At 41.4% G+C, this 13,119-nt stretch overlaps 1 protein-coding gene across 1 annotated transcript in view; it reads left to right on the plus strand.

The window, feature by feature from the left end:
- The window catches only part of CPB2 (carboxypeptidase B2), a 50,291-nt gene that overhangs the window by 21,144 nt on the left and 16,028 nt on the right, over window positions 1-13,119 (plus strand). Inside the window, exons 5-7 of the mRNA XM_015068917.3 lie at window positions 505-606; window positions 3,795-3,899; window positions 10,993-11,103. Coding sequence (XP_014924403.1) covers window positions 505-606; window positions 3,795-3,899; window positions 10,993-11,103 — 318 coding nt within the window. The remainder of the gene's footprint in view (window positions 1-504; window positions 607-3,794; window positions 3,900-10,992; window positions 11,104-13,119) is intronic.

Raw genomic sequence — 13,119 nt, forward strand, 5'->3', positions numbered from 1 at the left:
AGGGCGCCTGGGTGGCTCAGTTGGTTAAGTGTCTGACTTCAGCTCAGGTCATAATCTCATAGTTCGTGAGTTCCAGCCCCGAATCACATCATGTGCTGTCAGCTCAGAGCCTGGAGCTGCTTATGATTCTGTGTCTCCCTCTCTCTGCCCCTCCCCCACTCACCCTCTGTCTCTGTCTCTCTCTGTCTCTGTCTCTGTCTCTCTCTCAAAAATAAATAAATATTAAAAAAAAATTTTTAAGATTAACTTTTTCTACTTTGTGCTAAGCTTTTCAGTCCTTTTCTACTCTTTCTCTAACCCTTGATATCTTTCAAAACTTTAATTTTATCTATTTTCCGAAACAGCAGAAGAAACACCCTGCCCCAACTGTTTTTGTTCCTTATTATTTCCTTACGCAAAGATTTTAAAGGGATCGCCTTGCCTTGATGAAATTGTCTCCTTCCTTGGGCCAGGAAAATGCTTTGAACTTGTTCTGCGACTGACTGCTGGTTTCTGCTTTGATAGATCTATTCTTGGATTGAAGTTATAGCTGAAAAGTATCCTGATATGGTTGAAAAAATCCACATTGGATCCTCATACGAGAAGTACCCACTTTATGTTTTAAAGGTATGCTGTGGGGGCAGTCGCTGATCTATCCACTTTGGAGAATGTGTTACTTCTCCAATGGTGCTTGTTATAACTTGCATATTTTTCTTTGAGCTGTGGAAATATTTGTATTATGGGTCTTCCTCGGTTTTAATATCCAGCTATTTGGGGATTAGTTATTACCCTTACATTTTCTCCTTTACTAATGCAGGATGGATGGGAGAGTGAAAAGCCTATTTTCAGAATCCACTCTCTCTGTTTATGTGACATAGATAAGCCATTTATTTTTTTCTCCTTTTTTTAAGTATAATTTATTATCAAGTTAGCGAGCATGCAGTGTATACAGTGTGCTCTTGGCTTCGGGAGTAGATTCCTGTGATTCATCGCTTACATACAATACCCAGTGCTCATCCCAACAAGTGCCCTCCTCGGTGCCCATCACCCATCTTCCCTGCCCTTCTGGCCCCCACCCCTTCCTGAGCTTCAATGGCTACCTTCATAAAATAAGGGAGTCGTCTGGATTATTTTTCTCAAGTCTGTTATTTACTTACCACCACTACCACCAGCACCTCTGACTGCCTTACTTAGGAGGAAACAAATACAGAGGAATCTGTTGTTAGACAAACATTGACCCGGATGTAGTTTTTGGAACCAAAGAAACAGCTTAACAACCACACCAAGGGAAGGATAGGAACCAGGGCTATGTCGGGGGCCCGGGAAGTAGGACTAATGTGATAACTTCTGCTCCAATCGCTGTCCATTTGGTTATTTATTTTTAGTTGAATAAATTGGTCTTCGTAAAGGTCAGTGACTATGGCCACAGAAAGAATTTTTGGGAGCCATGAAAATCATACTAATTCCTGCCTGCTAATTTCTAATTCTGCATTTCTTTTTTTGTTTGTTTGTTTTAACTGTTCCCCCTAACCCTTCCTCAAAAAATAATTAAAAAGAAGGTCTAGACAAAAAAATTAAGCATTAGGAAATTACATTGGATTTAATAACATTTAATTTGCATAGAGTTTCCCATCATTACCTATCTAAATTGTGATAGGTGAGCGTCTTTGTCGTCTCAAGTTAAGATTTTGAGTTGGGGTTTCTGGGTTTTCATCTGTTTTGGCAAGTACCTACAGTAGAGACTCAAGGCAGACGTATGAAATGTTGGGTCCTCCTGGCAGCTGAGTTGGTCGATCCGATTGGATCCATGTAATTGTGGTATACACACCCATGACATTTGCTTTCAGACATGTTGTGTGTACTCTTTAGGACTTGTGTTTCTGGGTCCTAGATGTATATGTTGGAAGACCATGTTTCCCGCATGCCTCAGTCCCAGTCTTACTTGACCAAGGGAGTGCACACGCTGGAAGTCTTTGGGGTTCCTTCATCTTTCCAGCATCGGGACTTGTACCAAGAGAGTTTGCTTGGCACAGTTAGACAGAGAGTTGAGTCAGGCAACTAGTCCAGACAACCCAAGGTTTTCCTTTAAATTGAGTAGGTTAAATTTGCTAGAAAGTTCTCGTTGTACTATTTCTCTCTTTGCAGTCAATGCCATTGGACTTTCTCCCTTGCTTTCTTACTGGATTATCACTAGCTCCAGGTTAGTTAAGAACAAAGCCTCTTTGAGGGCTATAGATGGCAATAAAATATTTTTTTAATTTTTTTAATGTTTATTTATTTTTGACAGAGAGACAGCAAGCAAGCCAGTGGGGAAGGGACAGAGAGAGAGGGAGACACAGAATCCAAAGCAGGCTCCCGGCTCTGAGCTGTCAGCACAGAGCCCTATGCGGTGCTCGAACCCATGAACCATGAGATCACGACCTGAGCTGAAGTTCGATGCTTAACTCACTGAGCCACCCAGACCCCCCTGGCAATAAGAATTTAACTCTCTCCTTTTCTTGTTTTGAAATTTCTTTTTTATTTTTAATTTTTTTTTTCAACGTTTATTTATTTTTGGGACAGAGAGAGACAGAGCATGAACGGGGGAGGGGCAGAGAGAGAGGGAGACACAGAATCGGAAACAGGCTCCAGGCTCTGAGCCATCAGCCCAGAGCCTGACGCGGGGCTCGAACCCACGGACCGCAAGATCGTGACCTGCCTGAAGTCCGACGCTTAACCGACTGCGCCACCCAGGCGCCCCTCTTGTTTTGAAATTTCAACTTCACATATTTGCTTAATCTTAATGACACTCTTCTCCCTTCCATACCCTAAAATTGCGTGGGGACTAATTTTTAAAAGCAAATGAACCGTGATTCATTTTGTTTGGAGCTGTTTTTGAGAATACTTCTGAAGACACCAAAGTCTATCACTGAGGGCAAATTGGGAGTTCTGGTTCCAGAATTGGCAGCTTGCACTAGCTCCCTATACCATGAATCGGAGCAAAGTCTCTGTCCCTCGACCTGGTGGTAATAAGCTTGTGCGAACTTAGATGTATGCTTCTTTTTGTGTGAAATAGGGGAATAGTCTATATGTAAAAAGTATGCACCCTGGGGAAAGTGGTAAGGGAGTCCAAGTTTGTCTTTGGCATCACTGGCTTCCCTTTATCTTTAAAAAAGAATTTTTTTAACATGTATTTACTTTTGAGAGACAGAGAGAGACATAGCATGAGTGGGGGAGGGGCAGAGAGAGGGGGAGACATAGAATCGGAATCCGAAGCAGGCTCCAGGCTCTGAGCTGTCTTCACAGAGACCGATTGCAGGGCGCAAACTCATGAACCGTGAGATCATGACCTCAGCTGAAGTCAAAGTCAGAGGCTTAACTGACTGAGCCACCCTGGTACCCCATCACTGGCTTCCCTTTCCCCATCTTTCTTTGTACTAGTCTCCCACAGAAAGCTGCCCACCTTGTACACACCCCTTTACCCCACGGAAGTGTCAAGGTACAGCCTGAAATACTAGTGTTCTGGTCTTTATTTCTACCCTTCTGCCTTCCACCCTTTCTACCCTGTGGAATGACAAGTAATTGTGGAGGAACAAAGAGGACTTGAAATCAGAAGTCCTGACTGAAAACCTCAGTCCTGCCTCTCACCAGCTACGTGACCTTAACTAGTATCTTTTAGTTACACCAGCTTTTAATGTCCCTTGAAAATCCTCAAAGGAATGCAGAGAACAATGTGTGTTTCATAGATTTGTTGAAAGAATTAAACGCGAGCACTACATAGATGGAAGTTATTTTCCTGAAGTTTCTTGTTATTGTTGTTGGTTTTCCTTGGGCAGGTTTCTAGAAAAGAACAAAGAGCCAAAAATGCCATATGGATTGACTGTGGAATCCATGCCAGAGAATGGATCTCTCCTGCTTTCTGCTTGTGGTTCATAGGCTATGTAAGTATTCACATTCTCTTACACTAGGGTTTCTCGATTCGTGGCCCAAGACGACCTGTGTCAGAATCCGCTGGGCTGTTTATGAAATGCATTTTCCCAGGTCACATCCTAGAATTCTTGCCTTCAACTCTCTGGTGGTGAGGTTTGGTAATCTACAAATTCCACAAGCTACCCAGGTGACTTTTGTGCATATTTTTAAGTTTGGGAACTGTAACTTCAAGCATTTAAATCACCCTAAGGATTGTCTACCTTTTTCTTCCTGTATTTCTGGCTAGGGCTAAACACTGGAAAATAATTAAGAAATATTTTGCAATTGTAGTATGTTTACTAAGTAGAAGAAAGAACTAAAGCAATTACCTAAATTGAGTCCCAATTAATTTCTTACTCTTCTGATTTAAATAATCCAGACATCTCTGCCGTATTCTGCCCTTGGAAATTGAACATGAAGTACAACATTACAGAGCAGATCCTATTTTCTCATATGTTATAATGGGAGATTTTGTCCCTGAAGGAGGCCTTGGCAGCAAAAAATCCATATATAAGGCAAAGAGTATGGCATAAAACCAAAAATTATAATGGCTATAAAGCTGTATAATAAATGAATACAGTAAAAATTATGCTTCAGCTCCCATAAAATGGGCATAAATGTTCTCTATATCGATTTATACAAAGAGCTGTTACCACTGGAAAACTAACCTAAAATATGTGTCCTTCTGCTAATGGTGATTGTCTCTGTATTCACAGGGATACAGCCACACAAAATAGATTTGTTTAAAAAAAAAATCAAAAGATAGTCACTTCCATTGATCTGTCTTAACCCATGACATACATCAAAAGTGAAAATATTTCTCCCTCCACTGGGTCTTGTCAGATACAACACCTCTACCTCTCTCTCTTCCTTTGCCTCACCATCTGCTCTTACCCTCTGATGGGAGCTGCAGCCTCCCTGAGCCTTCTGGAAAGTTCCCAGCCACCACTGGTACCGCCCTGACCAGATGAAGATAGTTCTCAATGGACTAGATCGTTAACACAGCTCAGTCATTTAGTGATCCTGCCTCAACTTGGGTGGTTTATTCCTTTTAGGTAATGAATGAAGCAGCAGTTAGTGGAGGAAGAAACGTGCAAAGCAAGCAGGAAAGCACGCTTCTTTTCCTTCCATCACTGAACCTGGAAAGGACCAGAAAGAAAGGCTAACTCATATTGGTGAAGTTGTCCCTACTTGTCATCCCTCCCCGATTGACATCTCTTGTCTCCTATTACACATGCTCTCCTCCACCCACCCCCAACTGCTGAATCTTTGTAAGATTAAAGTATTTATTCTGCAAATAGTTATAAACTGCCTATGAGGTTCCAGACTCTGGAGATACCATGGGAAATAAGATACGGCTCCAAAACCTTACAGTCAAGTATTTTGTCCCGACAAACATGAGGCTGATTTTTGTAGCCCAAGGCAACACAGTTCAATAAACTCTTGTTAATGGACATTTAAGGAGCTGCATCCTTGCCTGCCTAAAACTAATCTAGATCATCTGCCCTTCATAATGATTCGAACAACGGTAGAAGGAAAAATGAAATCCTTAGCTTTCAGATTTTTGCGGGGGCAGATTTTATACTTAAAAAGTAAAGAACTCAAAGACAAAGGGAAGTCTTAGCTTTTAAGTCGCTATAAAGGAAACCTACACCGTTCCTGCGTTTCTCCTTTCTCCTCGTACAACTACCACACGCACAACACTTCTGACACCAGATGCATGGGGACTTTCTCCATCCCAAGCAATTCTGTGACACCAGCTGGGTGTCCGACAATGTAACTCACTTCTGACACTGTCTGCCTGGAGACTGAGTCAGATCCCACAGGGTAAGGGCTCAGCTGCGCGCCCCCCCCCCCCCCCCCCCCCCGCCCGTCACCCTTCAGATGCCAGTTGAAACTCCAGGCTGTTATCCGCGCTTCTGACCGATCAGCTCTAAGTCAAAGGTTCCCACCACCTCCTCCTTGGGTTTGCTTCACTTGGCCAGAGTAGCTGAGGGAACTCAGAGGAACAGGTTACTTCTTGTTTGCCAGTGTATCATAAAAGGGTGTCATAAAAGATACAGATGAACACCTAGGTAGAAGAGATGCATAGGATAAGGTCTGTGGGAAGGGGCATGGAGCTTCCCGGCCCTCTCCAGATGAACCCCTCTCCTAACACTTTCCACGTGTTCACCAGCCCCGAAGCTCCCGGAACCCCTTATCTTTGGGGTTTTTATAGAGGCTTCACCTTGTAGGCATGAGAGATCATTAACTCAATTTCTAATCCCACTCCCCTTCCTGGAGGATATGGTTGGGGCTGGAACCTCCAAGTTCCTAATCATGGCTTGGTCTTTCTGTTGATGAGGCTCCTGGCCGGGAGCCCTCCAAGAATCACCTCGTGAGAACAAAAGACGCTGCTACCACCCAGGAAATTTCAGGGGATTTCAAAGCTCTGTGTCAGGAACTGAGGTCAAGGACCAAATACTAGAACAAAAGATGCCTTCATTGCTCTTATCATTCAGGGCATTACAAGGTCTGTGCCAGGAACCAGAGTGGGTGTGGGGCAGAGACCAATACACACACACACACGCACACACACACACACACACACACATATATCGTACTCTCTTACTCTTTTCTCTAACTCAGTGTGGTGCAGTCTCAGCTTAGGAGAAACCCATTACTCTACACTTTGGGGAGCCTGAGGCCAGTCATTTCTTTCTATGCCTCTCATTCATCCTCTAGAGACCAATTTTAGATCCCTTCCACTTCTGCAAAGGCAGGGCCAAGGCTAGCTTGGGCATGACAAGCACCGGCCTGGCCCATCATAGGAGCCCAAGGAACATGTATGGGGCATCGCGCCTTGCTTAGCATTTTGTCTGCCAGCTGGCTTTTCTCAGTGCTAGCCTCCCTGTGAACCTCTGCCCAGGAGAATGCTCACGTAGCTGCACACAAAGTGGGCACCCTGCAACCTTATGGCCTCCGCAGATTTCCTTCTGCTGCCCCTTACCTTAGCTGACACGTGACTTGTGAAGGGCACTGCTTCATAGAAGCTGCATCAAATTCCCCCAAATTCACGATCTGATCTGATTGAACCACTCTTGAGTTTTCTTTTTACTGTCATCTAATGGCCTCCAGATAACCCCCTGGAACCTGGCTCGCGATTCTTTATTCCTCTCCAATTCTTGCTGTCGTTCTGAGTGAATTTAAAGTCCATGTGCGAGATCTAGCTAGGGAATAATCTCAGAAACTTGAACTCGACATCACTAAACCTAATCTCAACTCTGTTTCAGTAAACTTCTCCCATGGCTTTTCTCGGATCTCAAAACTAATTCTCTCCCTGACCTTTAGATCCAAAATATGGCTGAGGACAGTGGCCAGGAAGGATAGGAGGAGCCACTTAACAATCTGACTTCTTAATTTCCAGTCGTTCTGTTTCTGTCATTCCTCACATCTGCTCACCACCCATTCACCCGTATCCTGAATGTCTTGTCCCCTCAGTCTGCTCTTCAGGAATTCTAACACCAAACACCTGAAAAGTTAACTCTCCTTCTTCTGAACCACCTTGTACATCCTGAAATTATTACCGTACTTATAGCATTGAATTCTTGCTGTTTCCTTTCCAACCTAACAGTTTTATCAGCTTGTTAAGGACAAAGATAATCTGTAAAGTCAGTTTTTGTTGTTGTTACAGTATAACTCATTATATTGTTTGGTCCACAGGATCAGCACTCAACATCTCTTATAACATTTAAAATTTAAATTGATGCTTCAGCTTTAGGCTGAAATACAATTCTTGGGTTCAGACAGTACCTACCATTGTGCTAAATACTTTGTTGCCATTGCAGAAAAACTGGGACTTAAGCTCTTTGCTGTATTTCTACTGGTAGCAGGAGTAACAGTTTATTTTTAAATCTTCCGTTCATAGGGGCTCCCGGGTGCCTCAGTCGGTTAAGTGTCCAACTCTTGATTTCCACTTGGGTTGTGATCCCAGGGTCATGGGAATGAGACCCACATCAGGCTCCATTGCTGAGCGTGCAGCCTGCTTGGGATTCTCTCTCTCTCCCTCTGCCCCTCTCCCCCAGCTCTTGCTCTCTCTCTCTAAAATAAAAAAAAAAAAATTAAGAAAATCTTCCATTCATAGCATCTTATATGCCTTTTTGGACTAATTTATTCTGTCAAGTGGCTATTGGTGAATTTTTTGGCAGGTGTTGTTGTTGTTGGGGACCATAATAAGGACAAAGCTTTGGTGTGCCTCAGGAAAAGAAGTGAGTAATTATCTGCCAGAGGTCAAGCTAATAGGAATCAGTCAGGCCTTTATTTCCCACCCCTAATCTCTCATTCTTGTGCTGTCCTCTGGTACCCTCTTTCTTCTTGTCTTGTTTTTATACTAGGACAGCGAGTTCAACTTTGTTACTTGTCTTGTTGGTAAATCATTCCTTTGATAAATATTTATTTGTTGTCTTTTGTGTGTGTTTTGTCTTTAGCCACCTACCTCATTAAGAGTGATTCATTCGCTAAATATAAAACCGTGACTGTATATATCTTTATAAAATACCATGAAAACTCACTGGAGAGCCCCAGGATACACAAATCACAAATTGATAATAAATTATTAGATTAATAAATACGTTACACTTGGTTGAAGTGTTATTTTAAAATATCATGTCTTTAAACACAGTTGATCTATTAAGTCATGTTACAAGGCTTATAGAAATCTAGAGGTTAGGGGCGCCTGGGTGGCGCAGTCGGTTAAGCGTCCGACTTCAGCCAGGTCACGATCTCGCGGTCCGTGAGTTCGAGCCCCGCGTCGGGCTCTGGGCTGATGGCTCAGAGCCTGGAGCCTGTTTCCGATTCTGTGTCTGTCTCTCTCTGCCCCTCGCCCGTTCATGCTCTGTCTCTCTCTGTCCCAAAAATAAATAAACGTTGAAAAAAAAATTAAAAAAAAAATCTAGAGGTTAAATTACTTCAATGATATGATTATATGCCTAGATTGTATGCTTTTGACATATAAATAACTGGGTAGATGTCAAATCTGAAAATATCTTAATGAGTATAACATCATTTACAAGGTTAAGTGAGAATATTTCTTAGATTTCTCTGTATCTATGGAACTCTGCCCTTAATTCACACAATGCCTCGAAAAGAACACAGGTTTGCCCAATACCAGGTACAACCTAGTCTCACCCTTTAGCCAATCGGGAAAATATCCAAAGTCCTGAGGGTGCTCTAACCTTACCTAGCCGATCCATTCAGGTCACCCTCCCGTTAGGGTTCACTTCTCTTTTATGGGTAGGCATTGAGAAGTCCCCTTAATGCCCAGTTTCCCTCCGTCTTTCCTTTTTCTACACCTCTCCCCCGAGGTCCTGGTTTCGTCCTGCTGCTACTCTTCAGATCACCAATTCCCATTTTATTCTGCACCCTCATCTTCTTTAAATGCACCCAAGCAAGCCTACCACTAGTCCAGATGGCACCTTTGTGAAAGGTCAAAAAAGGCCTCCTTTGCTGGAACGAGTAGCTATCCACATGCAAAAGAATGAACTTGGACCCCTACCTCATACCAAGTGCAAATATTAACTCAAAATGGGTCAGAGACCTAAATTTAAAAGGCAAAATTACAAAATTCTTAGAAGAAAACATAGAAGTAGTCAATCTTTGTGCCTTTAGGCGATTGTTCATTAGATATGACACCAAAAGCATAAACAACAAAGGACAAAAGAGAGAAATAGGGCTGTACCAAAATCAAAAACCTTTGTGCTTTTCAAAGCATGTCATCAGGAAAGTGAAAAGACAACCCATATAACCGAGGGAAATTTTTGCAAATCACATATATGATAAGGGACTTGTATCCAAAATATATAAAGAATGTTTACAAATAAACAATTAAATGACATATAGTCCAATTTAAAATTGGGCAAAATATCTGAAAAGATAACTCGCCATATACAAATGGCCAGTAAGCATAGGAGAAGGTATTCAACATCATCAGTCATTAGAGAAATGCAAATTACAACCACAGGGACATATCACTTCCGACCCACCAGGATGGCTAAAGTTCAAAAAGGATAATCACAAGTGTTGGTAAGGCTGTGGAAAAATTAGAACCCTCATTCATTGCTGTTAGGATCGTAAAACAGTGCAGCCACCATTTTACAGTTTGGCAGTTCCTTGAAAGGTTAGGCATTGAATTAGCATGTGACCTAGCAATTCCACTAGTAGGTACACACCCAAGAGAAGCAGACACATTTGTTTACAGATGGTCATGCACCGTTATTCATAATAGTCAAAAAGTGTGCCCATCGACCTCTGAGTAGATAAAATAATGTGGAATATCCTTATAATGGAACATCATTCAGCAGTGAAGAGGAATGATATACTGACTCATGCTACAAAATGGACAAATCCTGCAAGCATTATGCTAAGCGACAGAAGCCAGACACAAAGGCCATGCATTCGATGATTCCATTTATATGAAATACCTAGAATGGGTAAATCCACAGAGCTAGGAAGTTGATTAGTGATTGCCAAAGGGGGAGTATTGGGTTCTGACAGATGATCCATATTAGCTCTGGAGTTTTTTGTCCAATAAGCAGGACTCCAAACAGAACGGGTAAGTGAGGGTTTGAATGCGTGTTTCATAGATTTGTTGAAAGAATTAAAATGAACATTTTGACTCCCCACATTATAAGGACAAAGTAGAAACTATGTAGTCATATCTGGGCATAAGACAAAGTTAGCTTAAACTCTGATTGGTATATGGATTATTGAAAAAGGAATGGAATTACATCTAAGGTAGAATTCTATGTTTCTTGAAGAAGAAAATTTTAGAAAATATACGGTGCTATTTTCTGCCTCCAATAAATAAGAGGACCATTTGTCCCCTATCCAAGGCATTCGCCACCATTGGGCAGTCTAGTGCCCTGAGTTCAGACTTGTCAAGGAATTAATATTCTTCCTGAAAGTTAAAGATGCAAATCCAAACATACGAAATGATGTTTTAAAAAAAATATAATGCATAAAGGAAACAGACTAAGTTTAGAAGGACTTAAGAGAGATATTATTAAACATGCTTGGTTTAATTTGTAGGTAACTCAATTCTATGGGAAAGAAACCCTGTACACCAGTCTTCTGACACAAATGGATTTCTATGTGATGCCGGTAGTTAATGTGGATGGTTATGACTTCACATGGAAAAAGGTAGGTAAAGGCAAAGAAAACAAAACACGCCCTAGTTGGGGATAAAGGATGCACCGATCGAATTATTCATAGAATCCTGGATCTTGGCACAATGGTTTTATTTAAGATATAAATATCTTTAAATTCTTATTATGGACAACTTCAAACATATGAGTGGGAATAATTGTATAGTAAATTCCTCTGTACCTACCACACAACTTCGTCAATAATCAGCTCATGGCCAATATTTTCTTGTCTATATCCCCAACCCAATTCTACCTTATTCATATTATTTTGAAACAAATCTCAGATACCATATCATTTCAGCAAAAATATTTCAGGATGCATCTCTAAAATAGGTCTTAAAATAAGCACAGTACAATTGTACCTAAAAATTAACAATACTTAATATCAGAAAATGTCCAATCAAATTTAAATTTGCAATTGTTTCATAACTTTTTTAGAAAAATTTTCTTTGATTCAGGATCCAGTTAAGGCCAATATATTGTGATTGGTTTAGGTGTATTTTAATTCTATTTTAATCCATAGATTCTCCCTCCATCTCTCTCTCTCTCTTTCTCTCTCTCTCTCAAATTTTTCCTTGCAATTTATTCATTGAAGACAAGGTTTCACATTGTCTGGATTTGCTAATTGCATGGCCATGTTGCAATTTAACACTCCTCTGTCCTCTGCATTTTCTAAAATTTGAAATTTGGATAGTAGGGGATAAACCAGATTCAGATTTGACTTTTTTGGCAGGACTGTTTCATAGTGATTCTGTGTTCTGCATAATGTCTGGTTGTATCTCCTTTTGTGACATTAGCTACAACAATGCACAATGCCTAGATCTAGGAATCATTTGAATAGCATTTCGATTCATAAAATCATAAATTGCAAGATTGAGAGAAGCATTTTAACTGCACTTACATTCTGACAGAATTACATTCTAACTGATACGTGAATTTAAACCTTAGGACCCTTTAATTCAATCATGAACATCTAATATGCCTGAGTTTCCTAGTCAATCTCATCTATACTGGAAACCATTATCAATGGTATTTCTAGCCCATCAACATCATGATTCAGGAAAATTACTCAAGCAATGGAAGTGCAGTCCTTTCTAATTTAATGAGGAGCACATCAAAGCATATTTGAGCATATGTAAGCTCAGAAAAGCCTCCTGAGCCGCACATGTAAACACTAAGGGGAATGAGAATAATCAGAGTGATTGGAAACATACAGGGTTGGACAAAAATTGTTTCGTGGAAGAGGAAGAGGTAATTTTTGCAGAAGAAATGGCTGGAAATGGTGAAGGAGATTGATTGAAAAAGTTATCGCAAGTGAAAGGAACACTGAATAAAAACTTGTAGGGAGGACTGGGCAAATCCTGAGCTAAGTAAATGAGAAATCCCTAGAACAGTACCTAACAAATTTGTGTCCAATAAACGATCACAGTCATAGATTGATGTTATGATAGACTTGTTCCTTTACTTGAATCACAGTAGAATTAGGCCATCCTTAGCTATTCCTACCCTCCCACTGTCTTTGTGTCTTAAAACTGTCAGTTAGTCCCTGCAGTGTGAGAACCTAATTTCTCCAGGGTAATTCTTGCTACTAAACCATAAGCCCCCCGCTGGAAGCGGACCGGGAAGCTGGGCAGAGGGTTGATGACACCGGGGTAAATTTGCCACGTCATCTCAACTACAGGTTTAAACAAAGTCTGTGCAACTGTGTACATGATCAAATTTCTCAGTTTGTCCCCAAGAACCCAATGGGGCAATTCGCTTTGTGTTCACACACCAGGATCGAATTGGTACAATCAAAGGAACCATTGGGCTAGAAGTGTCTTCACATCTCCACCTCCTGACACTTTTAAATGAGAGAGTTTAATTCAATCTAAAGAGAGCATTGAGGAGTGCCTGGGTAGCTCAGTCGGTTGGGCATCCTACTCTTGATGTGGGCTCAGGTCATGATCTTATGGTTTGTGCGATTGAGCCCCACATCGGGCTCCTCACTGACAGTGCAGAGCCTGCTTGG

This window comes from Acinonyx jubatus, chromosome A1, assembly GCF_027475565.1.
Source record: "Acinonyx jubatus isolate Ajub_Pintada_27869175 chromosome A1, VMU_Ajub_asm_v1.0, whole genome shotgun sequence".
Taxonomy (NCBI): Eukaryota; Metazoa; Chordata; class Mammalia; order Carnivora; family Felidae; genus Acinonyx; species Acinonyx jubatus.